The sequence below is a fragment of the Microcebus murinus genome, chromosome 8 (assembly GCF_040939455.1).
Source record: "Microcebus murinus isolate Inina chromosome 8, M.murinus_Inina_mat1.0, whole genome shotgun sequence".
NCBI classification, from domain to species: Eukaryota; Metazoa; Chordata; class Mammalia; order Primates; family Cheirogaleidae; genus Microcebus; species Microcebus murinus.
In genome coordinates, this window is record NC_134111.1 from 85956829 (window position 1) to 85981358 (window position 24530).

Consider the following 24530-nt stretch of genomic DNA (forward strand, 5'->3'; position numbering starts at 1 on the left):
GGCACATGGCAAAGCTTTGGTGAATATTATCCCTTTCACGTGATACATCCAAATGAATGAACTGAAGTGAGTTTTCAAAAAAGCAGCTGAGCATTAAAAAGGGCTGAAAGTGCACAGACTTACTTGTCTTTCATGAAGCAGGGATAAGGAATTGCTTGAACCTGAACTGCTATTTCCTGTGAGTTCCTTCCAGTTTGCAATTCAATGATTGCTCTTTCAATACTATCCTGTAAATAAATAAAAGCCCTGCCATAGATCTGGTTGTTTGATGGAGAATTGTGTGGCCCTGGGGCCCAAATCTTGCTTCTTATGCTTCTTGTGGTCTGTGCAGTCTTGAGACTCATGCGGATGGTATATTTTACGACAGGAGGAAGAAAGACATTTTCAGAGCCATAGCCTCCATGCCGGCTTCTGTTAGAAGGAAGCTTAAAAATAACACCTAAAAATAAAATGGTAACAAGAGCAGAAAGGTTATTTTATGGTTGACACTTTTCATTGTTTGGAGGGTACACATAGGGGACAGCCAAACAGTCAACTGAGTTAATGATATCACAGTGGGTTCGGGCTCTTAATTTACAGGAAAGATGGTTAATTGGAGGTGTCAACCTCAGAGATTGAAAGCTAGAGTTTAAGAATATAATCACAAACTAAGTGGCCAGATCAAATACATCACTCTAAGCCACTTATTAAAATAAAAAAGAAACACTTTTAAATGAATAATCTTGACTGGTAATGAGGTTGGACTTAACTTCACCCCGTAACTATGTGATCCTTTTCACTCTTAATTTGAACTACACTAACAAAATTAGACACACTTAGATAATATAGTTGGTTGACTACATGAAAGGTTCTCAATTCTAAAGACATCAGAGGAGGCAATGACCCCCAGACTACTTTTCTGAGTTCCTGATGAAAGAGGTGAGGGAAGAATTTGGCCAATTTTAGTACAAAGAGAAGGTCAAACCCTAATAAAATAGCACTTACTTCCAAAAAGTTCATTCGTTTTGTAGAGCCTTTTAGCCTCTCTCTCCATTTCATCTATGGTTTTTGATCCCTGAATACGGTCATATAATACACAAGAGGAAATATTTACTGTCAGGGAAGACAGTGTGTTAAGCTGATCAATGATGTCAATGTTGTTCTCTAATTTCATCCTTAGAATGTCTAAGGAAGCAAAATAAAAGAGACAAAAACATCATAATCTTGATTCTAACAGTTTTAAGACAAAATACTCGTTTTTAGGGGGTAAACATCAAACATTAAACATCAATAATGGCAGGATGCAGAATTTACTAGAAAAATATCTAGTACTCTATACCAAGGAAAACATGTCCAGTTAACCAAATATTCATTAAGGAGAGGAGCTAGTTGAACCCAAATTCAAAGAAAGATACAAAAGTATATCTGTTACAAATTAATTAACAAAGGACTAAAGATGAATAATTTAAAAAATCTCTATACATATAGTTAGAAAGAAAACTACAAACTAGAGATGAGATTTTGAAAGAAACTCAAAAGAAATGCTTGCTGAGTACAGGCAGTGTGAATGTACAAGTTGAAACAAGGGAAAGCCTATTAGAGTATGTAGGACAAATAAACAGTATTATTTGATGGGCTGTGCTACAGAAACATTTAAGGTACTTGAGAATACATACCACATAGTTGCAACTTTCTAATACTGTTTGACTTAAAACCTTATGTGAGTTACCTCTTTTGATATCTGTATTAATCTAGACAAAATGATCAAGATTTTATTTTAGGTAATTACTCTGGAAGAAAGAGGATTTCATTCCTCTTCAATTTCATGATTCCTTGTGAGAAAACCAACTGGGACAAAGGGTAAATCTGCGATTGCAAGTTAACAAATCATTTGGCCAATTAAATTTTGACTGTCTTGATCATCATGAATACTGAGAAGGCTATGAATACCATAAATCTCTCCTCACAGAATCCAGACATGTCTCTTACATGGCACAAAATAAGGCTAAATTTCTCAAAGAGGGCAACTTCTTAAATGCATTTCTCATTAGAATTTAAAGTGAAATGTTTTACTTGATGCAGATGGTGGGGGAGGGGTAAATCATGGTTGAACAGTGGCCTCCAGCGGCCATGGGAAATCAACACAGCTCCGAAGGATTCCTTAGCAATGCTGGTAGCCTGAATCCTAGAAACGCTTTGGGGGTTCAGTGCCTCCTCCCAGATTTGAAATATATAATCTCTTAGATACTAAATTACATATGTAATTATATTTCATCAAGTCTCACTGGGATATTCGTATTAATCTTATTTTAAATTCTAAGCCTCACCTTCTATTTCGAAAGTTAGGAATGACAAAATTTATATAAGAACTTTGTAGTTTATCCCTGATATTTTGATCAATAGTTCTTCACCCAAGTGATTCTTTTAGAGAATAAACCCACTAATACCTTTCTTTAATCAAACTGGGTTGACTATCATAATATATGTACAATTGTAGGCATAATTCCTCCCTACTGGTTTATAGCTTTAATCATTTATGTCCCAGCAGTGCCGGGGAGGAGGAGGGGCATTTACTTCGCTACTGCCAAATTCTGATGCTCTCAATCCATTTCTCATACCCGTGGTTGCATAGCAACAGTGAATCAGACGCAGCCTGAATTAGATGCCTTGCATCCATTAGGTTGAAGGTGTGGAAGTGGCAGAGGGAATGCATAAGTTCAGGCAGCTTCCTTTGATCCTCTGCAGCCTGTTCCTTTTAAATGACCATGTGAGGAAGACCCAACCTTGAATACTGATTTTATTTTCTTTTGAGTCTCCCCATTGCCTTTGTCTTGCTTTTGCTAACTCTATAACCTCTTCCAATTGCATTCTGGGTTAGTCAAGTGATACTGAGGCCAGTGAAGATAAAGATATTAAATGTAGCCAGAAATAAATCATTTTATTTTCCTTTGTCCTTCAGGATTTGATTTTCATCAACTTTCCGAAAAAAGCACTCCCGTACTTTCAACAACCTACCTAAGATTGAAGAAAAAAACTGCATTTACGTGGAGTGTATTGCATTATAATTATCAAAACTAACTGCAGACACTGAGCATCCAAACAATCATTTCTACTTATAATTGTACAACTATCTGGAAAGAAGATGGATGGATATGTGCGGGGTCTCACTTTTCTTTGAAAAACCAGCTATAAACTCAATACAGAAGGAAAGGAAAATATGTTATCATGTGGAACAATGGTTTTCTGACATGACTAGTAAGTAAAAGTTTTGTGAATCTGGACTCACCGAGTTCATCTATCTGTTTCAATAGTTCAACAGCATCCAGTCCCACGGAGAATTTTATAAAAACTTGCACAAAGGGGTTCCTTAGGGTATTCTAACAAATAATAATAGGGAATCAGTTTCAGTGCAAAAAGAAAATAAGTTTAACATTGCCTCTTAAAAACAATGACAGTGAAATGAAGTAACCAGCAATGGGCATTATCCATGCACCTTCTTGCAAAGACTCAGATACAAATTCTTGAGAAAAAAATAGAAGGCTGGTGACTGGGAATGAGTTGAAAGGCTGGGCTTTTGTTTGTCTATAGACACAAATTGATCAGCATGCTAAACTGGTCAGATATGGCAATAATTATCAACATTAGGAAAATATATTCACTTTAACAGACATTTTTTACATAGCTATTATATTATTTCTTTTTAATATAGGCTATACACATATATATGTTATGGTTCATGGTTGAATTTTGTTCAACTGAAACAAAGACAACTTTTTAAAATTGTAATATCTACATGAAATTTGACATGTAGATATTACATGTCAACTGATTTGTATTCCAGCTCTAATACTTCCCAGCTGTGAGGTTTTTAGCATGCACTGAGCCTCTACCAGCTTTAGGTTACCTTTCTGTAATGTAGGGATAAACGACTCATCTCATCAGAATAGTCAATATAACTTATTATAATATTGTTTTGTACTGTAATAAGGGCAACTCTGTGAATATGAAAGAATAAGTTGGTAATAAAACTTTAAATTAATCTATATCTATGTAAAGATTGAAAAATTAAAAAAAATACTTGCTTTAAAAGCCTTTATAAAGGCTTTTATAGCTATCTTCCAAATTAGAAGACATAACTGCTACCACTGCAGGAGTACTGTTACCTAATACTTACTGAGCTTTTGCTGTGTGCTGGGCACTGGCTTACAGAGTTTAACTTAACATTTTCACTTAGTTTTCAACAACACCTTGAGGTCAGTGCTACTATAATCTACAGTTAATAGATGACAAATCTAAGGCTAAAGAAGCTATGTCAATTCTCCAAAGGACACACAATTAATGAGGGACAAGGAAAAAGTTGAAGGGAGAGAATTCAACTCAATTAAGAAATGTTTATTCATCTCATGTGTACATTCATGGCCTAGATATTATGTAAGCTAGGCTTAAGTTGGTTGTCCTTTTAGAGCAAAGTTTGGTACCACTTTTTCTTTCTTTCTTACCAGTATCTTTTGTTATTATGGAGATGAATGGTTAAGAATAGCATGTATCATTAGAGCACATACATAATAGAATTAATGTGCTAAATCCATAGCTTCTGTGGCTTCTAAGAGCAGTTGGTAGCATATACACTGATGGAACAATTATGCATAGAGCAGGTCCGGTTAATTCACCACTTTCACTAACGAAACTTTTCTTAATAAAACAATATGTGGATTTTTTTTCTCTTCACAGAAAAAAAGGTTTTAGGAGAAAAGATCAATCTACCACTTAGGAAAATACATTTGTCAATAAAGTACTGTCTAAGTAGCCTTTGTTATTTGAGTGAGACTCACTAGAAAAGGCCATTTAAAATGAGCATGCTTAAAATTAGACCCAAAATTAAATTGTGTGTTAGATGTTTGATGAAAAATTTACTTTATTTTATATTTATGAAATGTCTTAAATATCTATTTTAGAAGTTTGTTTTATCATTTGTAATGAAATTCAGGTTGTTATTGTAACTATGCACTAATTGCTAGTCAAGATAAACTGAGTAAAGTACCTTTGGAGTATAAATTTTTTGACCAAGTTGTGTCATACAATATGCTTCATTCTATATTTAACTTCCTGAGTTTGATCATAAAAAAGAGCTTTTTTCTTTTTCCTTTTCTTTTCTTTTCTTTTTTTTTTTTTTTTGCAAAAATATTCTAGGGCTCCATCAATTTTCAAAGGTCTCTCTGTGATATGCAAGCCAGTCTCTCTTGAAGCTCCTAGGTTGTCATCATTCCTGCCAATTTTCTTTTCTTCAGCTGATGACTGGGCTAACTCTGCTGCTCAATCTTCACTTGTCAATAGCTCTGTTTGTGATTGGAACATTTCCCCAAAGTATTTGCATTGTCTTCAGAAAATCCTGCATCTTTTACAAGAATTGCAAATTTCACTTTTCAACTAATGTGTATTGGATTTGAGTTGTGTTGTCAAATCTTTAATCTCGAGTGAGCATGAAGGATTGAGTGGAGACAAACTTTTGAAGAGGCCAATTTATTAGAGCACTTTTTTTTACTTATGGTAACATTTGCTTCCTTAGGTGGCTTTGAACTAAAGACACTTAGATAACTAATGAGAACACCTTGTGTACAATATGTTCAAATAAATTTGGATTTTTTAAAACACATATGTCATATATTTCCACCACAAAACTCCCCAAATTTGACATTCTCCATAATGTTAGTATTTTAGGAATTTTGGTTTAGTTAAGATAGCTAAGGAGAGTAATTTAAAGGACAGAAATAAATAACATAAGCATATTTTATAGCATTTTATCAATACTTTTGGAAAACTGATTTATACCACTAGTTAGGTCTCTAGATCAACTTGTAAGATGTCTTATCTTTGAATTACAGACAGAGAAGTTGCAGTACAAAAGGTGAGGATGATTATGAATGTGAGTGACACATCTATTATCTTGTCTTAGACCCACTCTCTGAAAGAGAGGCAATTTAAATCTGTTGAATGTACATTCTAAGTTACTATCTTCCCATTCAAACAATGAAGGCATTTAAAGTCTTAAAGAATTATAATTCTTACTAAGGTGAGTGACAGTACCATCTCCTACCTGGAGCATTGGAATCGCCTGGTTTAACAGGTGGAAGGAATTCATGAAAAGTGGCGACTTATCCATCCACTCTTGAGATCTTTCTCTTAATTCCGCCAGCTGCCTCAGAGTTACGTTAGACTTAAAGACAAAGAAACAAAAGAGATCTGGTTCATTAGTATTTTGCCTATATTCCAAAAAGGTATCTTAAGATTGTTTTGTTACATAACTTCAAAAAACAGTTCCAAAGGTGGAGCTAGTTAAAAAATTTTTGGCAGAAATTTCCCACATGATTAAAAGTTTTAAATGATAGCTTGTATAGGGTCAAGACCATTTTTAAAAATTCTGGAAAATTGGGAGTTTGTTTCATATCCACAAGTGAATTTACAGCCAAAATATAAGTATGACTTCTAGAGATCCCACAAGTTTTTCATTTTTACCAATGATACACTTAACTTTTCTATTAAAGAAACATCCTAGTTCAAGGATATAAGGGGGATATTCTCATATATTTCTGGTGGGAATAAATTATGTTGTAGCCTTTTTTGGGAAACAATCTGACAATGGCTATTAAAATAAAATACAATATCTTTCAATCCCTCAATCTTGAACATTCATCAAACTGACATAAAAATACCACTATGTAAAACCATACACACAGGAGTGTTCATTGTCACATTGTTTACAGTAGCCAAAAAACAAAAACAAACACTGAAAACAAAAATAAATGTCCAACAACTGAGGATTAGATGACTAAATTTCATGTTATGAAAAAATTTGCAATCTTTAAAAAGGATAAAGTAAATGATACCTATTGAGTGAGAAGAATTTCTACAATGTATTCTTATGGGAGAAAAGCAACATGTAGAAAAGTATTATAATGCTATCTTATTTTAATCATGCAAACAATGACCAAAGAACTCTGCGTATGAATGTATATGTGGTAAAATAATCAATAGAGGATTAGAGGCACGTGAATAAGTTATAGAAAGACACATACTGGAATGTTAACATATATTAGTTTATGTTCAGGGAAGAGTAGGATCAAGAGAGAAGAAAAAGGGCAGGTGAGAGCCAAGTACAAAAGGAAAAGAAAAAAAGACTGCACTTAGAAAATAAGCATACATATAACTTCATTTATGCAAAATTATGTAGAGGTATATAGTCATGAAGCAAATAGAGTATTAAATCACAAACAATACAAGCAAAGAACATTCAGTGTTGATCTATCCATTTATATATAGAAGTAAAAATAATGTTATATTCGTATAAACTATAGTTTAATGACCAAGTAATGGTGAAGCAGAGTATATTTTTTCACTTTTGCTTTTTCATTTTAAAAGTATTAAGTTTATAATTCAAATCACTAAAGTCAACTTTAAAAGTGAGAGGGAAAAACTATTATGGCTAAATGAGGCAGTTAATAAGAACAGTTATTATTAATAATGTTGTCTTCCTCAGTATCTATCTTCTATATAAACATGAGATTTTAAATTGTACAAGTAAATACAAAGCCCAGAATCTATATGTTAGGGATTTTGTTGAAACTAGGTATATAATGCCCAATATTATTTTTTCTAGCATGATTTTTACATACTTTGAAAGTTAGGCACCAGTTGTAGAAAACTTTTCTGCTTTTTGAGATAAATTGAAAAAATCTGAGGTCCTGCTTCAACTAACCTCATTCTCAAATGTCAACATGGTTCATTTCGCTTCAAAGGGCTACCACCCAATCTATATTGCTTGCACATATCCCAGGCAGAAGTAGAGAATTATTAAGAGCTTCAGAAAGCCAAGGGTAAGAATAGTAAAATACAAAGAAACCAGAGTCAGCTAAAGTGAATTTGGAAATTGACTACTGTAAAAATCATCTTAATACTCAAAATAGAAACTTTGAGTTATAATAGTCAAACCTTTTCCATTATTGCCTTTGTAACCGGGTTATATGGTGCATACAAAATTCTTCCCAACAACATAGGTTTCAAGAAAGCCCAAATCACAGGTCCAGCAGGCATGTTAATGATGTCTTTATAAAGGGAGAAGCAAAATGGTGCTGGAAGGAAAAAGTGAAATAAAACCTCTTAATAGATGAATTTCAAATCTATTTCCTCATGGTAAATTGACACAGATTATTCTTATCACACCCAAAAATACATGCCTTAGCACTTCTTATATTATTAACAGATGTGAGGCATCTGGTAGCAAAGTAGGAAAGCACAGTGACAAATCTTTTTTAGGTGAGAAAGTTTAACTCAATAAACAAGCCTAGAGTAAGTGATGGCATTTTGCCAAGAGGAGATAGAAAGATTGAAAACCACATTTCAGAATTGCCAACAGATCCATTTCACCAGCATTTAATTTCCTAAAAATACACAAAAACCTACTACTAGGATAGTACCAGATACATAAGAGCCGTTTAATAAATGTTTGGTGAATGAATAAAAGGATGAATAAATGAGTCAATCCAATTGCTACACTAAACACCCATATATTATTTGACAGAGCTCACTGATCACATTTTGCATCTCCAAGTTTATAGATCAAGTAAACGACTTTGATATGGCACTAAACATTTATGCTTCTGCCGCATTTCTGCAGCTCTACCACATAGGATATAAATTTCTAATTCTAGAAAGTTACAAAAAAATATCAACTCAAACAGACCTAAGGCAAGTTTTTTTATTGTCTACAGGCCAGGAAGATGTACTCATGACTGACAAATTCTAAGAAGATAAGTCTTCCAGAAGACTACTTGGGTTCAAATAACAGCTTGGATACTTCCAAGTTGAGTGACCTTGGCCAGTTTACCTATGCTCTTTGTGCCTCATCTTCCCTTATATGCACAACATGCTTAACATACAGTAAGTGCTGTAAAAGTGTTTTCTATTTTTAGTCTTGGGTAAAAATTAATACTTCATTATCATGAAAAGCTAAGACAGAATAGACAATGTTTTTAAATTGTCATTTAGAACAATCATCATGAAAGTATGCTCACTGGTATGTAGGGGGATTCCATATTTTGCAGCAATTTGCTTTTTACTTAAGTTATACGTCAAAAAATCCTTGGTGTGGTTTCCTTTTGGCCTCTGGGAAGAGGGCAGCATGGCAATTAAGTATTCAGTGGTAATTCCTTGGGAACATAATGCTTGGGAAATGGTCCTGAATGATCCTTGGGGTGTGTTCATTCGGTTGCTTCTGTACATTGCCTGTGAAACAAAAAAACCCCACGATTTATTAACGTTATAGGAGCTAAAGATGCTACTGAAAACAATATAGAAAGAACACCTGATGATGCTTAGAGGATCCTTGCAGTTTCTATAATTCCTTTAAAATGCCTATCCCAAATGCAAATGCAGAATGATAATCTTCACCAATTTAAGTGGCAAAAAATGTAGCCAGAGTAGAGGAGTTTTCTTTTAGGTGATTTTTTTTTTCAATGTACTAAATTTAAAGCCATGTTATAACTAATCTTAAAAACAAGTTAATATGACAGAAGGAATTTTTCAACAAGAACATTCCTGGGTAACTTTTCTACCTGTGTTAATGGAACATTTCTGGGCAGATGCATTTGTTTCAGGGATCTCATTTTGTCTAGCAGCGGATGTGTGCCGGAAGCCATCTGATTGAGAATCTCCTTTAGTCTCATGAAGAGTTCTATCATCTTTTCTACTGGCTTTTGATCTTTCCTAGGGAAAAACACCTAACAGAAACAGAATAAAAATAAATCATTTATGTGGAGAAACTGGAACCCTCATGCACTGTTGGTAAGAATGTAAAAAGGTACAGCCACTTTGGAAAACATTTCGAAAGTTGTAAAATAGCTAAATGTAAATGTACCATACAACCCAGCAATTCCCTTCCTGGGTATTTATCCAAGATTATTGAAAACATATGTCCACACACAGATTTGTATGCAAATGTTCATAGCAGCGTTATTCACAATAGCCAAACGGTGGAAACAATCCAGGTAAATGGATAAAACAAAATGTATATCCCTAAAAAGGAACACTATTTGGCAATAAAAGGAAATGAAATACTGAAATGTGTTACAACATATAAGAAACTCAAAACCATTATATTAAGCAAAAGAAGCCAGACCAAAAAGCCACATATTATATGATTCAATTCATATGTAATATCTAAAAAAGACAAATCTATAGAGACAGAAAATAGATTATAGGTTGCCTCAGTGAGATGTCAAAATGAGAAGTAACTGCAAATGGATATGAGGTTTCTTTTTGGGGTGCTTGAAATGTCCTAAAATGACGTTGTGGTAATAATTACACAATTCATTACATTTACTAAAAAATTGTTGAACTGTATACCTAAAATGAGTCAATTTTATGGTACATAAATTATACCTCAATAAAGTTGCAAAACAAATTATTTTAGAGGTCATCAAGGCAAATGTCAATTACATAACTCTTCATGCATACCATTGCTCAAAAATCATATAATGCGATCCTAAAAATCAGGAAAACTCTGTCAAAAAGCTATCTGATTTATCAGGCTACTTAATTCCATAATGCTTATTTGCTACAGGAAGGAACATTGAAAATATTTTTTAAATCTTAAAATAATTTCATTCTCTTATTCATTTATTCAGCAAATATTGAGTGCCTGGTACATTGCCAGCACTGCACAAGGTAACGGGTATATAGTGGTGCACAAGGTGGGATCATTCCTTGCACTCAGAGAACTTTGGTCTATTAGGAGGACCAGATATCAAACAAGGCAATGAACAAAGGCTGGGGAATATGAGAAGGTAGGGAGTATTTAGCTAAGAAATCAGAGTAGGTCTCTTTCCAAGTTGGAATCCTAAATGATAAGAAAGAATATATCATAGGAAGAATAAGAAGAGAAAGGGTATAGGCAGAGGGGGGAAGATGTGTGAGGTCCCTAAAGAGAGAAAGCTCTTGGCCTAGCCAAGGAAGTAAAAAACCATGATAAAGAGCACAAGATTCAGTCAGAAAAACAGCCTTATATTCACATCTGCCACACTGTTTAGCTCTCATTCATGAAGATATAGCTGCTTCAGTGACACAGCTTCTAATTGCAATCAGATTTTTCTAAATTAGAACCAACATTTCTATTTATTTTCTATTCTAGTTCTGAAATTCTAGGCATTCCTATATTGATGTGACATAAATTGACTAATGATGGGAAATTTTTATTATTTTTGTTTGCAATACTAAGAATAATTGGAAATAGTCTGCTTGTCAAATACACATGTTTAATTAATAGACTCACCAAGAAATATTTAGTCTGTTTTCTGCTCTGTAGAGATATTATAAAATAAGAATTAAAATTTTAAGTGAACAAAATTTATAATTTCATATCGTATGTATTTAAGGTTATAGTTTATGCAAAAGAACCATTAGTTTAGTTAATGGGCATTTTCTGAGTTTCCCTATGAGCCAGGTGCTGTTTTTGGCATTTGAAATATTTCAGTGAACAAAGAGGGCCTTGTGGAGCTTACATACTAGTGGGAATAGACAGAAAATAAATCAGAGAAATGAAAACTGAATAAAATATAGAGTTTGATGGAAGTGCAATAGAAAACAAATAGAACAGGAAAATGGGGGTTGAGAGTGCTATATGTAGCACTGGTTGCATTTTAAATAGGGTGGTCAGGGTAGGACTTATTGAGAAGGTCAATGTTAAGCAAAAAAAAAGCCCTGCAAACCATGTGAAGGGTGTCTCCAGAGTATTGCCATGCAGTAGCCACAGGTACGGAGAGTAGCCAAGGAGGAAATGAGGTCTTAGAGATGAAGAGTAGTTGATCTGCAGGTCATGAAGCAGATTGGAAGGTTTCCTGGAATAAAATGGAGAGCTGCTGGAAGGTTTTGAGCAGAAGAGTAACATAATGAGACTTAAGTTTTTAGAAGATCACTCCGATGCTTTGGAGGTGTGGGGGACAGGGAAAGGGGGCAAGTATGGCAGCAAGGAGACCGATTAGAAGGCCATTGCAGAAAGGCAGGTTTGGGCTGGTGGTCATAACTCGGAACGAGATTACTTATGACTGGTTCTGAACCATTTTTCTCTCTTTGGCTAACGTGTCTCAACAACATAAGTCAGCCATTTTCTTCTGGTTTTTCTTACTTTAAAGAGAAAAACAATTTTTCAGTGTTTTTAATAGTATGTACATATTTTTGACCCACGTAGAGATCTGGGTGAACATAGGTATTTCATTTTTCTATGTTTATAGTTTTCTTTCAGTTATTCATTAAATAAGTACTTATAGAACACCTGCTTATTGCAAGATGAAATCATTGCTGACTTTACCAAGCCCTAATAATGACCATTTGTTTTGTTCTACTGGATAAGTAACAGTAGCTTCTACCTAAATTGATGAAGGAAACACAAAACGTTTTTTGAGAACACCAAAAGAAATCTATTTTTTCATTAAAAAAACACTTTGTTCTAATCTTTACTTTTATCCTACCAAATTAATGCCTGTTCGTTGTAAAAACATTATAACATTTGCATTTTACACTTTTAAAATACATTTGTATTTTATAGTAACAGTATGTATTAAATTTAATTATTGGTTTCGGATACACAAACTGAGAGTTAATAAGGCAATATTAGTTTCCTCACCTATAAAATGTGCAATATGGCAGTGTATGATCTCAAAGGTTTCATTGAGCTTTAAAATAATGTTCTAATTCCAAAAGCTGGATAAAATGGCTCTTATCCCTGATAATATCAGACAGCATACATGTGTAATTAAATATTTTTATACTAAATCATCAATATCAATATATTTCACCAACAGCAACTTGCCTTGTATGTGAAGTTATAAATGTCTAAGTAGTGCAGAAAAGTGAGTCCAATGAGGTAAGACTGATGCGATCTCTCTGGAAGAGGCAGGCTGCAGAATTCCTTCATTGCATCCTCCAGTTTGGGATTGGTAACATTAGCATCACAAGAATGCAACCAGAACACCCGAGAAATAATCTACAAATCGGAAAAAGAAAAATATTTTAGCTGTGAATCACTTGAGAGTCATCTGTCCATTTTGGGTTTTTTTTTAATACACTCTAAGTTTTAAAATATGACAAATTGTCCTCAAAAATCAAACTAGTGCTTATTTAAAGCACTAATTACTATGATAGAGAACCCTTAGTTCACTGGAAAAGTTAGGAAATAAGGTGGGAAAAGAGAGGCAGAGACAAGCAGGATGACTCCCGGATTTCTTGTCTGTACAGCTGGCAAATGATGGTACCAAGAAAGATAATTAATTTGGAATAAGTTTGGGGAAAATATTCGATTAAGACTCTGCTGCCTTTAAAATTTTGCTCTTAGTTAATTCAGATGGCATTTAGTTTTTATAATCATTCAAAGTTATAATCTTATACAATATACTCTGTGGGTCCAGAGACATAAAACAAACAAAACAAAACAAAAAGCCCAAGATCATACAATAACGTGAATCACCCACTCTGGACAGTAAAACTTCTATAGAAAGTGAGGAATGACTGTGAGGAATAAGATGCCATCTCTGTTGCCCCCAAGTTAAAATAAAGAGAAAAGCTTATGAAATTCAAGATTGCAGAAACTTTTCACTCTTTCTCTTGAAAGTAATAGGAATGTAAGCTCTCCACTTACATATTTTTATTTACTAAAATGAACCTGTTCTTCAGAAGCCAGAAACATGATTGCTGAGAGTAGATCTTAGGATCAGAGGAGCAAAAGGTGAGATCAAAGGGAAAAGGTAAATGAATATTATTTGCTAATACAAGAGGAAGAAAAGTGAAGGCAAAGCTGTTTTAATTCTTGTGTGGGGAACCAATTAAAATGACACGAGGTAAATTCAATATATTCCAAAGGGAGCCTTAAAGCCTTTTAAAAAACTTTATCCAATATTGGAAAATAACTGGGCTGTGCTTAAAAATGACACAGTCTGTCACACATAAGTTTTGAATGGATGAGACCTTAAGCTCTGCGGCTCTTTTGGAAAATTTCTATGACACTCCCAGACAATGGACTTGGAAAAGGAATAAAAGATAAGACATTTTGAGTGGAAAACCTTATTATCAGCCTATGAGGAAATGACAGGATTCATTTTCACACCAAAAAATGTTTGCTACAACCACAAACTTACCCATATCTCCCTTGAACACATCTATTGTATATGCCCTGTCTTATCTTGGGACTTAAAAACTAAAAATGAGTATCCACTTTTATTTGAGTTGCAACAAACAGGAAATAATCTCCATACTTCTTTCCCCAATTAGGTTACAGAAATTTGACATTGATATCCTTATAGTAGGTGCAAATTCAGCTCAGACAATGTGATTGTGATAATGAATATAATTCTTTACTGATGGCACCAGTTGTTTAAGGAAGCCATCTGGGAGTGAGGAAAAGGAGAGAATACAGGAGACAAGGGGATGGACAATAAAGGGAAAGGATCACACAGTGATGATATTCTTGCTTCCGAATTTTCTTCTGTCTTCACGTAAAATTAGGCCTCCAATTTTATCATTTGTATGGAAAATTCTCCAGATTTACACACAACTTGCTAGTGTTCTCAACAGATGCTAAATGCTACTTGAACTTCTAAAAACTGCATGTAAGTACAAACACATGACACTCTACCTCAGCCCTGTTATCGGGGATAGGAACGGCCAGCAACTTATCAATACTCCTGTTGGACATTCCTGTCGTTCTCCTCAGTTCTTCTTTCAGTTCTTCAACATTTTTAAACATTTCTATTAACTGACCTGCAAGAAAAAAACAAAAAAAACTTAACATGCTGGCTGTAATGTCATTCTATTTAGTCACCCTCACGTACAGAAACCTTCTAGACTAAAACGTATATTCAACATACATGCCTGTCAGGAACAGATTTCCCCCAGTTCGGGCAAACTTTTTGCATCTTTAGGATCTATTTTTATCTGAGTTAGATTTGTTCTTATTATGATATCATTAACCCAAGGTAACAGATTGCTCTGAGTTATAAATTTCCCTTAGGTATCTATAATACAAAGGTGATTCAAAGAAAACATGGTTTCCTCACATACTTTGATCACATAATGCACTAAACAAATATCTTTCCATATGATTTAAAACATCACGCAAATTTAAAGTGCTTTTAAACCGGGGATCATATTAATATTGTCAACTTAGGACAAGGTTTGATAAATTCACAACACAACATCATAGGGAATTTTTTCTTAACTTTGCCTAGTACACTACAGTTTATAAAGGGTTCTTAGAATCATTATCTCACATTTATACAGAATGTGTTTAACTTCAAACTCTTTTAGGACAATGATTATAATTATTTCATATCTGGGTCATTGAAGGCACAATAAACAACATTTTGATTTTATTTCAGCAGATTGTAATCTCCATTCTGCAAATGCCTTTTGATTTCTTTTATTAAGTATCCCTCATGCAAATATACCTTCTTTATTTTTGGACTTAGTGCCCTTTCAATTTTGTGGCTGCCTGTTGTCCAAAATTCTGAATGCCTGTCCTTTCAGTATTGAGGCATTATGCAAAGGAGAAACATATTGCATGATACATCATGCTCAGAATACTAATAGAAAGTTCCGAATTGAGATTTCTGTAGACAGCAATGCATCCTTTGTGTTTTTTCAATCAGATTATTTTCACAGAAGCAAATAAATTTCATTCTTGCTCTTGCAGCCAACTATCTAATGCATTGTAATATATCAGAGAAACAAAAGGTGAATGGTCTAACTAGTTAAATTTTTGAAGATGTTTCTGCTATGAAATCAAATTTCCCTGTTTCATTCTCTGCTACCTTTCTATGTGTTTACTTTAGACATATAACCACATTTGAAAGCTTCAGGTTTCTCACGTGTAAGGGCAAATAACAAAGCAGGTTTGGATGGGAACCTCAGAAAAGCCTTTCGTAAACTGCAGCATGAGAATCACATGCATTCTAATAAGGCAGGACTTAAAATGTGCATGGAGAAACACCTGGTTTTTCGGAGGCATCTGCACTGTTATTAACATGCAGCATGGCTTCTATGGTCGGTATTAACTGTGTGATATTTTCCAAGTAATTCATTTGCAGTGTCTGTTCGAGAAACCTGGAATGAAACAGAAGAGAGGAAATTCAACTATGCATATCAATATTTTGAGAGGGATGTCACGAAGGAAGAAGACAATGGAAAAACTTACTGATCCATATTTAAATTAATTTTGCTTGGATCCCCAGTCAGTAAATCTCTCAGTTTTTCAGATATGACATTGTCATGGTATAGTAAGCTGGTTGCTATTCCGGCGCCCAGCTCTGCTGCTTCAAGGAGCTGCAGATCAAATGCACTGTCTTCACACAGGCTCCCGAAGCTCATAGTAGAAAGATGGCATGATTTCTCTATCAAATTGAAAGTTTCAGATTCACAGAGAAGTTCGGTCAAGTTTCGAAGTTGAGACAGCTTTCCAAAAAGGGGAAAGAGTGGGAAATAGATTAGGTACATCATTCTGCATATTTAGTCATTCATGATAAGCAACCAAAATTGATTCGCCTTTTGAAAACATTCTGCATATGTGTTTGGTTAGCTGGCATTTGGCATTAATTTTATTACAAAGCAATATTTTCTGTCATTTGAGTTTATTGTTCTCTTAAGAATTTTATAAAAATTTGGATATAATTAGACCTGTCTTCCTTTATAGATTCACGGGTTTTAAAAAAATGTAGTTTAGTTTTATCCAGTTTAAATTATAAATACTGTAACTAATTTTATTTATTTATTTATAGACAGGATCTCTACTCTGTCACCTGTGCTAGAGTGCAGTCGTATCATCATAGCTCACTGAAACCTCGAGCTCCTGGGCTCAAGCAATTCTCCTGCCTCACCAAGAAGGCAGGAGCTGGGACTATAGGCACGCACCATCATGCCTGGCTAGTTTTTCTACTTTTTATAGAGAGAGGGTCTCGCTCTTGCTAAGGCTGGTCTCAGAACTCCTGGCCTCAAGGGATCCTCCCGCCTCTGCCTCCCAAAGTGCTAGGATTACCAGCATGAGCCACCGCAACCAGTCCTAATTTTATATTTTAAATCATGTATAGGGCAGATAGAAAGCAGATTTGGTTTGGAACTTTAAAGAAGCCTTTCTTCCTCATACCCATTAGGATGGCTATGATTGATAAAACAGAAAATAACAAGTGTTGGTGAGGATGTGGAGAAATATTAACCATGTTGGTGAGAATGTAAAATGGCATGAAAAACAGTACGGCAGTTCCTCACAAAATTAAAAATAGAATTACCATACGATCTAGCAATTCCACTTCTGGGTATAAACTACCGAGAATCAGAAGCAGGATCTTGAAGAGATATTTGTACAGCCATGCTCATAGTAGCATTATTTACAACAGCCAAGAGGTAGAAGCAATGCAAGTGTTCAACAATAGGTAAATAGGTAAGCAAAATGTGATGTGTATAAATATACATATACAGGCACAATGAGATATTATTAAGCCTAAAAAAGGAAAAGAAATTCTGACACATACCACAACATGGATGAACCTTGAGAATACCGTGCTAAGTGAGATAAGCCAGTCCCACAAAGACAGATATCATATGATTCCACTTATACAAGGTACCTAGAGAACTCAAATTCACAGAGACAGAAAGTAAAATCATGGTTGCCAGTGGCTAGGGGAAGGGGAAATGAGGAGTTGTTTAATGGGTATAGAGTTTCAGTTTTACAAGATGAAAACAGTCCTGGAGATTAGTTGAACAACAATGTGAATGTACTCACTGAACTGTACAGTAAAAATGGTAAATATTATGGTGTGTTTATTTTACCACGATTTTTAAAAATTAACAAAAAATAAAACAGGCTTTCTTAAACTGCAGCATGAGAATCACATGCATTCTAATAAGACTGTGTTTAAACTCTGGATGAGAACACATCTGGGTTTTCAGAAGTGTCCGTGTTGTTATTGATGTTGTCCTCTGCCCTATTCTGTACTGCAGGGCACTAGGTGCCTTTGTCCTATGGAAGTGCTTAAAATTCCATATCCAGGTGAAAAAGAGGAAATGGAAATCAAATAATTGGCTCCCAAATGCATCTGAGTCAGAATTGTAAGGGACACGATTGTATAGACCTCATAATCTCAGGGGCATAAAATGATAAAACAGCAATACTTCTGGGCTTGTGGTGGATACATGGAGGGGAGTGTCTCAATAAAAATATCATGTTATCTGTATTTCTGTTCAATAAGGGGAACACCCATTTTAGGTGTAGCCCCCCAATCAGGAAGTTACCCTTCCCACAAAAGGGACTGGAAAGACAAAGATACAGCAGACAATGAAGGGAGGAGACAAAACACAAGTTCAACAAGAATAAAATGTTCAGGCTGGGCCAGAAAGCTGGGAAACAGAGAAGAGTTGCCAATGAATAACAGGATTCCCTGCCACCTTGGGAATACCATGAAGAAAACTGGAATGAGTGGGCCCTAACTGACTGTCACAATCATGATACCAACTATCAGGGTGGGCAACGCAGGAAAATAAGAGCCTCTCCAGTTGTAAAACTCTAGGAATTTGTCTTCATTCTTCCAGTGATGTGTCCTCAGTGTTCCTCATGTGTGGGACTCCGTGCCAGGTGCTGGGACACCATGGCAAAGGGACGGACCTGGCAATATTCCACATGGAGCTTGTGGTCTAGGACTGAATGGCTTCTGTGAATTTCAAATAGCAGCCATGCTTATTATTATATAAATGACAATAGGTTTTCTACCCAAGGGACAAAGATTATGGTTTATGTCCATTTCTGTGGCTTCTAGGACTTTTTTTCATAATGTGACCCTCAAAGGGAGCATTACATTCAAATTATGGGTGATGTTTTAAACTATTCTTAACCCTAATCCCATCCCATTTGTATAAATGGTTGAGACTGTGTTGTTTCCATTTCTTTAGTGCATACTGTGTGCTCCCCAGCTATTTCCTAAGTCGAGCACTACCATGAATACTTGCCAGGCAGTGTGATTACAATGCCAGTGCTCTACTTTAACACCTTTATTTTTTCATGCCTTCATGGACCAAGCCTTAAGCTCCTACCATGTGAGGCTTTAGAGATGAAGAAGGCATAATTTCCTCAGAGTTTACACTCCAGAGAGGGACAGAGAACCTACACATACATAAACTATAATGCCAAGGAATGAGTCATACAGGCTAGAAATCTCAGTCATTAAAGACTCCTCTTCCTTATGCCTCACGTCTCACTCACTGGCTGCCACATTGTTCCAATTTGATCTCCTAAATCACTGTTACCAGTCTTGGAACTGTCTCCTTCTTCTATCCTCTGCCAATGGCACAGTGCAGGCCCCCTTTTTTCGCTTAGATTCCTGCAGAAATAGTCTACTTGGCTTCCCTCCAATCTCTTGTCTATAATTCTCCCAGAGAGATCTCTTTCTAAAATGCAAATTTCACCTTCTTCAAATTCACAACTCTCAGGATCAAATTCAAATGTTTTGGCTAAGCATTAGGAAGCCTTCAGGACTTGGGCTCAGTCTCCCTCTGCAGCCCCCTTTCTTGCCTGTCCCATAGGCACCTTCTGTTTAGCTGGATACATATGAACCCAGGTAACTTACACCTTCTTTTTTTTTTTTTTTTTTTTTGAGACAGAGTCTCACTTTGTTGTCCAGGCTAGAGTGAGTGCCGTGGCGTCAGCCTAGCTCACAGCAACCTCAATCTCCTGGGCTTGAGTGATCCTTCTGCCTCAGCCTCCCGAGTAGCTGGGACTACAGGCATGCGCCACCATGCCCGGCTAATTTTTTTTTATATATATATCAGTTGGCCAATTAATTTCTTTCTATTTATAGTAGAGACGGGGTCTCGCTCTTGCTCAGGCTGGTTTTGAACTCCTGACCTTGAGCAATCCGCCCGGCTCGGCCTCCCAAGAGCTAGGATTACAGGCGTGAGCCACAGCGCCCGGCCTAACTTACACCTTCTTACAGATTCGTGCCTCTGTCTTCTTACAAACTCAAGTCTCTATATCTAGAATGCAGGACTCTAAACTAATTCTATACAGTCCTCAAGACTCAGAATAAGCATTCTCTCCTCTATAAAATTTCTTCTCTCCACCTCCGTTCCCTGCAATCCACATTAGATATCCCACCTCTGTGCACAGAATCCTGTCCATCCACATACCACAGCTCTTAGCTCAGTGTATTATAATTGTCGCTCTGCTTTTCCATCCCTCCCCTGGCTCAATTATAAGCATTTTGGGGTTAAAGAGTATGTCCTATAAATATTATGGGAGCACAGGTAATGAATGAAAAGAATGAATGAATAAATATTATAGGAGCACAGAAAATAGTCATTACCCTGGCTGAGAAAGAGAGAGAAAGGTGATACTTTCTAATATTACAGAAGTGACATTTAAACTTGTCCTTGAGTAAACAGTGGGCACATACAGGCACAAAGAGATGTAAAGGACAATGGAAACCAAGAAGGGGGGAGGCTGGAAGAGGGATGAGGAATAAAAACTATTGGGTACAATGAACGCTATTATGGTGACTGGGCATAATAGAAGTCCCAACTTAAGTATTATACGAGGTATCCATGTAATGAAAACATTGGTAGCCCCTTAATATTTTGAAATAAGAAGTAAATAAATAAATAAACTTGTCCGTGAAGGATGAGTAGGAATTTTCCAGATGAATGCATAACTTCCTTCTCATTTGCACAAACAAATTAAGATAATACTAAATTAAGTATATTAGAATTTTCGATGCATGTAGAAGGCTAGGGCTAAAATCTGGGTAATCTAACTAGCACATTTATTTGTAATATACACGGACATAATGTTTTGCATGCCTGCTTAATTATACCATGTTGACTATACAGCGAGTCATCTTGCTTGCCCTGAATAAACCAGTTTTAATTTTACTTTATTCCTGGCTACATAAATCCAATTAAGCTGCTGTTCTTACTGGGAAAGCTGCTTTCAAAATGTAATAAGGTTATTTAAGAAATGAAGTGATTTTCATGATAACCTGTATACTATATGCATGAGCTAAACAAAGAATAATAAGAAATAAGCATGAACACATTCAAACTTCAGATTTTAAGTTTTGGGCTTGCTTTCTTCCCCCTTTCCTCAATAGCATACATTTGAATATGACTTATTAGTTTCTATTTCTGATGACAATAATAAAAATAGGGTGAGTCAATGTTTGAGATTTTTGTATGCTGTGAAATCTAAAACAGCATCTTTTAAAATCTACTTTGATAGGTTTTAAAACTTAGGACATCTCAAATTAGAAATCATATTATGAATCCTTTCTTAAACTGTGAAGCTTGATAAAGTAGCTATATTGTTAGCCATTCTTTATATATGCACATACTGCAATCAGGCTCTTATGGGTCATTTCATGCAGAAATCTCCACCGATGAAAAACAAAATGCCCTTGTACAACATCAAAGTCTTGCCATCCTTTTTCTAGAGTCCTAAGTAGGAACATTATAAATCTAAAGTCAAAATAGGATCATTAGTTACAAAGATTAGACTTAAAAAACTTAAACCAAAAATGTATCTTGCCAAAATATTATAGGAAGCATTGAGGTTTATTTTTTCCTTTCATGGCTTACTTTTGATTTTAAGACTTCAGGAACTGGAGGGAAGTAATCCTCATAGGAACCATTTCGAAGAAAAGATTTTCTAAATCTTATTGTGGACTGAAGGAGTCTTATATTTTCTGTAAAGGAGGGGAGAAGAGTTACTTTATGTGAATTGCAAGGTCATTTAAGAAACCCATTTGAAAGTCACCTCTATCCTGATTTATTACTAAATTTTTTCTATGATAACAGCTTAGTTCAATATAAATATAAGACAAGGAAAAGTTTAACCTTTATTTGAACCATGGGGACAATAGAGTTCATTATTTTAAAAATATTCATAGATATTCTGCTTAGAGATAAAAATATTTCTAGCAAAGGTGCTACACAGTTTTGGCTCTTTGTGAACTGAATATGCTTTTATTTCTGACTCTAGTATATACTATTCAGTTGAAGTATTTGGGGGAGAGTAGGTTGTATCATCCCTGTGATGTAAATATGCCCTTCCAACCTGATTAATTCATGCCTGGTAAACAAAGACCAGGTTTCAATATTCGTTGTGCTATTTGCCTGCCATTAACCCTCAAAAAACTATTTTGGTATAGGACAAAAGAATGTGTGTCTCCTAGAAAGTGTGAGAAAATAGATATTTCTTCTTATGAAAAGAAACAAAATATTTGATTAAATGCAATCTTTGCGGTTGCTCATGTAGGCAGAAAATTGGAAATAAAAGGTGTGTGAGAATAGGAAGTAAAAATAGTCTGCCACAAAAATGCATTTGTTGATGTCATTTACATCTGCTTTGAGAACTCTGTATAAACAGTCTTCGTTATGTTTTAACAACTGAGATTATTAAGAGCATAGAAATTATCGTGAAAGTTTATGTGATCCCCTAATGACTCTGAACGCTTGGAAAGTTTGTCCAGGTGGCCATTATCACTTTATCCATTGTATGGCCATTATATTAATATGTTAAAGTTTGTCCAGGCAACCAGGTGGGACTAGCAGCAGCAACAGAATAGTATAATAATATGATTAGATATTCCCTTCATTCATCAAATCACCAAATTAAAACTGATACATATGGAAACTAAGATTTTTAAAATGTTTCTTTTTTTTTTTAAGCGGATGTCTTAAAAGACTTACTACTTTAGGACAGAATTAGAAACCATGAGCAGTGTTCTGACGATGGAGAAGAGGATTACCTGGTGATCCCCTGGCCAAATTGTAGGTCACATTTCTCACACATGCCAGGTAAGGGACGTAAGGACTATTTGCTGATACATTTAAGAGTGCATCTTCAAAGTTTTCCAGGATCAGGAGCCTATAGAATTAGAAAAGAACATATAAATCAAGCCATATAAAAATAAAGCAAAGCCGTTTTGCTGAGATCATTTCACGTCCTGGTTGTCTGGCATCTGTTGACTTGGGCATCGAAGCACTGCCAGGAAGCTGGACCTCTTCCCTCACCAGGTCCAACTGCACCACGGCAGCACTGCTTTAGGTTCTCTGATCATTTACCTTTTCCACGTGCACTATCTTTATATTAATTATTTTAATAATCCATCATAAGTGATCTTAAGGCCATTTCTAGGTATGAAAGAAAAAAAATCACTGGGCTGGGGTTGCCCGATGAAATACGGGACTCCCAGTTGAAGTTGAGTTACAGATAAACAATGGATAAATTTTTTAGTGTGAGTATGTCCTGTGACTCTTGTAAATTTGTCTTTTCTTTTTCCCCTAAATTTTACAACCCCTTCCTAGGCTTTAGTTTCTTCTCTTGTCATTCAAGAGATAGGAAGCTAGATGATGTGCTAGATCCTTCCACCTGTAACATTCAGTAACTACATTTGAATTCATTTCACTGTGATTAAAAACAAAGAGTGGAATCCAGTTGACCAATATAAGTTCTTTTTTCTTCTCCAGACAACTAATTTAGTGTGTTCCCAAATTAACTACTTTCTGGTCTCCTTTCAAATTGGCTGGCATGTGAGAACATAGCCTAAGATTTTTAAGGCGTATGTATGTAAGTATGTGTGTGTTATGTATGCCCATCACTTCAACTGTGGATGAGGCTGCATTTCTGTTTATTTGGTAACTTTGTTCCTTAGTGTCTACTATTGGATTTTATGTAAAGATAGAATAAATGTCAATGTCTGGTTTGGGGATCATCTGCTTTGAATCAAACTGTGCACTACACAAATTAACTAGTCCTATCAGGTGTTTAACTTGGATTTTATTAAAATGCGAGTGGGAGTGATTTATCTTGCTATAGCTAGTAAATGCAGGAAAATGTTTGCATTAATATTAAAGAAGACTCAGGATGTTTAGATGTCACTTAACAACAGTGGATCCTTGAGGAACTTTAAAAGCAAAACAAATCAATGGGAAGAAAAGTCTCTAACTTGGCAGTCTAAGTGGTCAGATGGCTGATTCTTATTTAAATACTACTCACAGTCTCTACATTAAAAAAAAAAATAGCACCCATTCCAAAAACCCTATTGCTTTTGCTTAGGCAATCCCTTGACTAGAGACTCTTAATAACACTATATTTGATTGTCTCAGACTTTGGAGCTTTTACACTTATTTATTTATTTTCTTTCTGAGACAGGGTCTCCCTCTCTTGCCCAGACTACAGTACAGTGGCATGAACATAGCTCACTGCAACCTCAAACTCCTGGGCTCAAGTGATCCTCCTGCCTTAGCCTCTGGAGTAGTTCCTGGTACTACAGATGTGTGCCATTACGCCTGGCTAATTTTTAAATTTTTTGTAGAGATGGGGTCTCACTGTGTTGCTCAGCCTGGTCTTGAACTCCTGGCCTCAAGTGATCCTCCCGCTTTAAACTCTCAAAATTCTAGGATTATAGGGATTAGCTGCACCTGGCCTAGACTTTTGGGCTTTTAGATAGTTAGCCTTATTATTTATCAAA

General features: G+C 35.4%; 1 protein-coding gene across 1 annotated transcript in view; it reads right to left on the minus strand.

Moving 5' to 3' along the window:
* Positions 1 to 24530, minus strand: part of ABCA12 (ATP binding cassette subfamily A member 12) — a 169354-nt gene that overhangs the window by 58643 nt on the left and 86181 nt on the right. The window contains exons 10-22 of the mRNA XM_076005914.1: positions 22806 to 22924; positions 21634 to 21740; positions 16214 to 16470; positions 16010 to 16122; positions 14657 to 14781; positions 12839 to 13012; positions 9588 to 9752; positions 9048 to 9258; positions 7966 to 8105; positions 6074 to 6193; positions 3266 to 3356; positions 985 to 1164; positions 124 to 439 (exon numbers count right to left, since the gene is read on the minus strand). Of these exons, the coding sequence (XP_075862029.1) occupies positions 124 to 439; positions 985 to 1164; positions 3266 to 3356; positions 6074 to 6193; positions 7966 to 8105; positions 9048 to 9258; positions 9588 to 9752; positions 12839 to 13012; positions 14657 to 14781; positions 16010 to 16122; positions 16214 to 16470; positions 21634 to 21740; positions 22806 to 22924 (2118 nt within the window). The remainder of the gene's footprint in view (positions 1 to 123; positions 440 to 984; positions 1165 to 3265; positions 3357 to 6073; positions 6194 to 7965; positions 8106 to 9047; positions 9259 to 9587; positions 9753 to 12838; positions 13013 to 14656; positions 14782 to 16009; positions 16123 to 16213; positions 16471 to 21633; positions 21741 to 22805; positions 22925 to 24530) is intronic.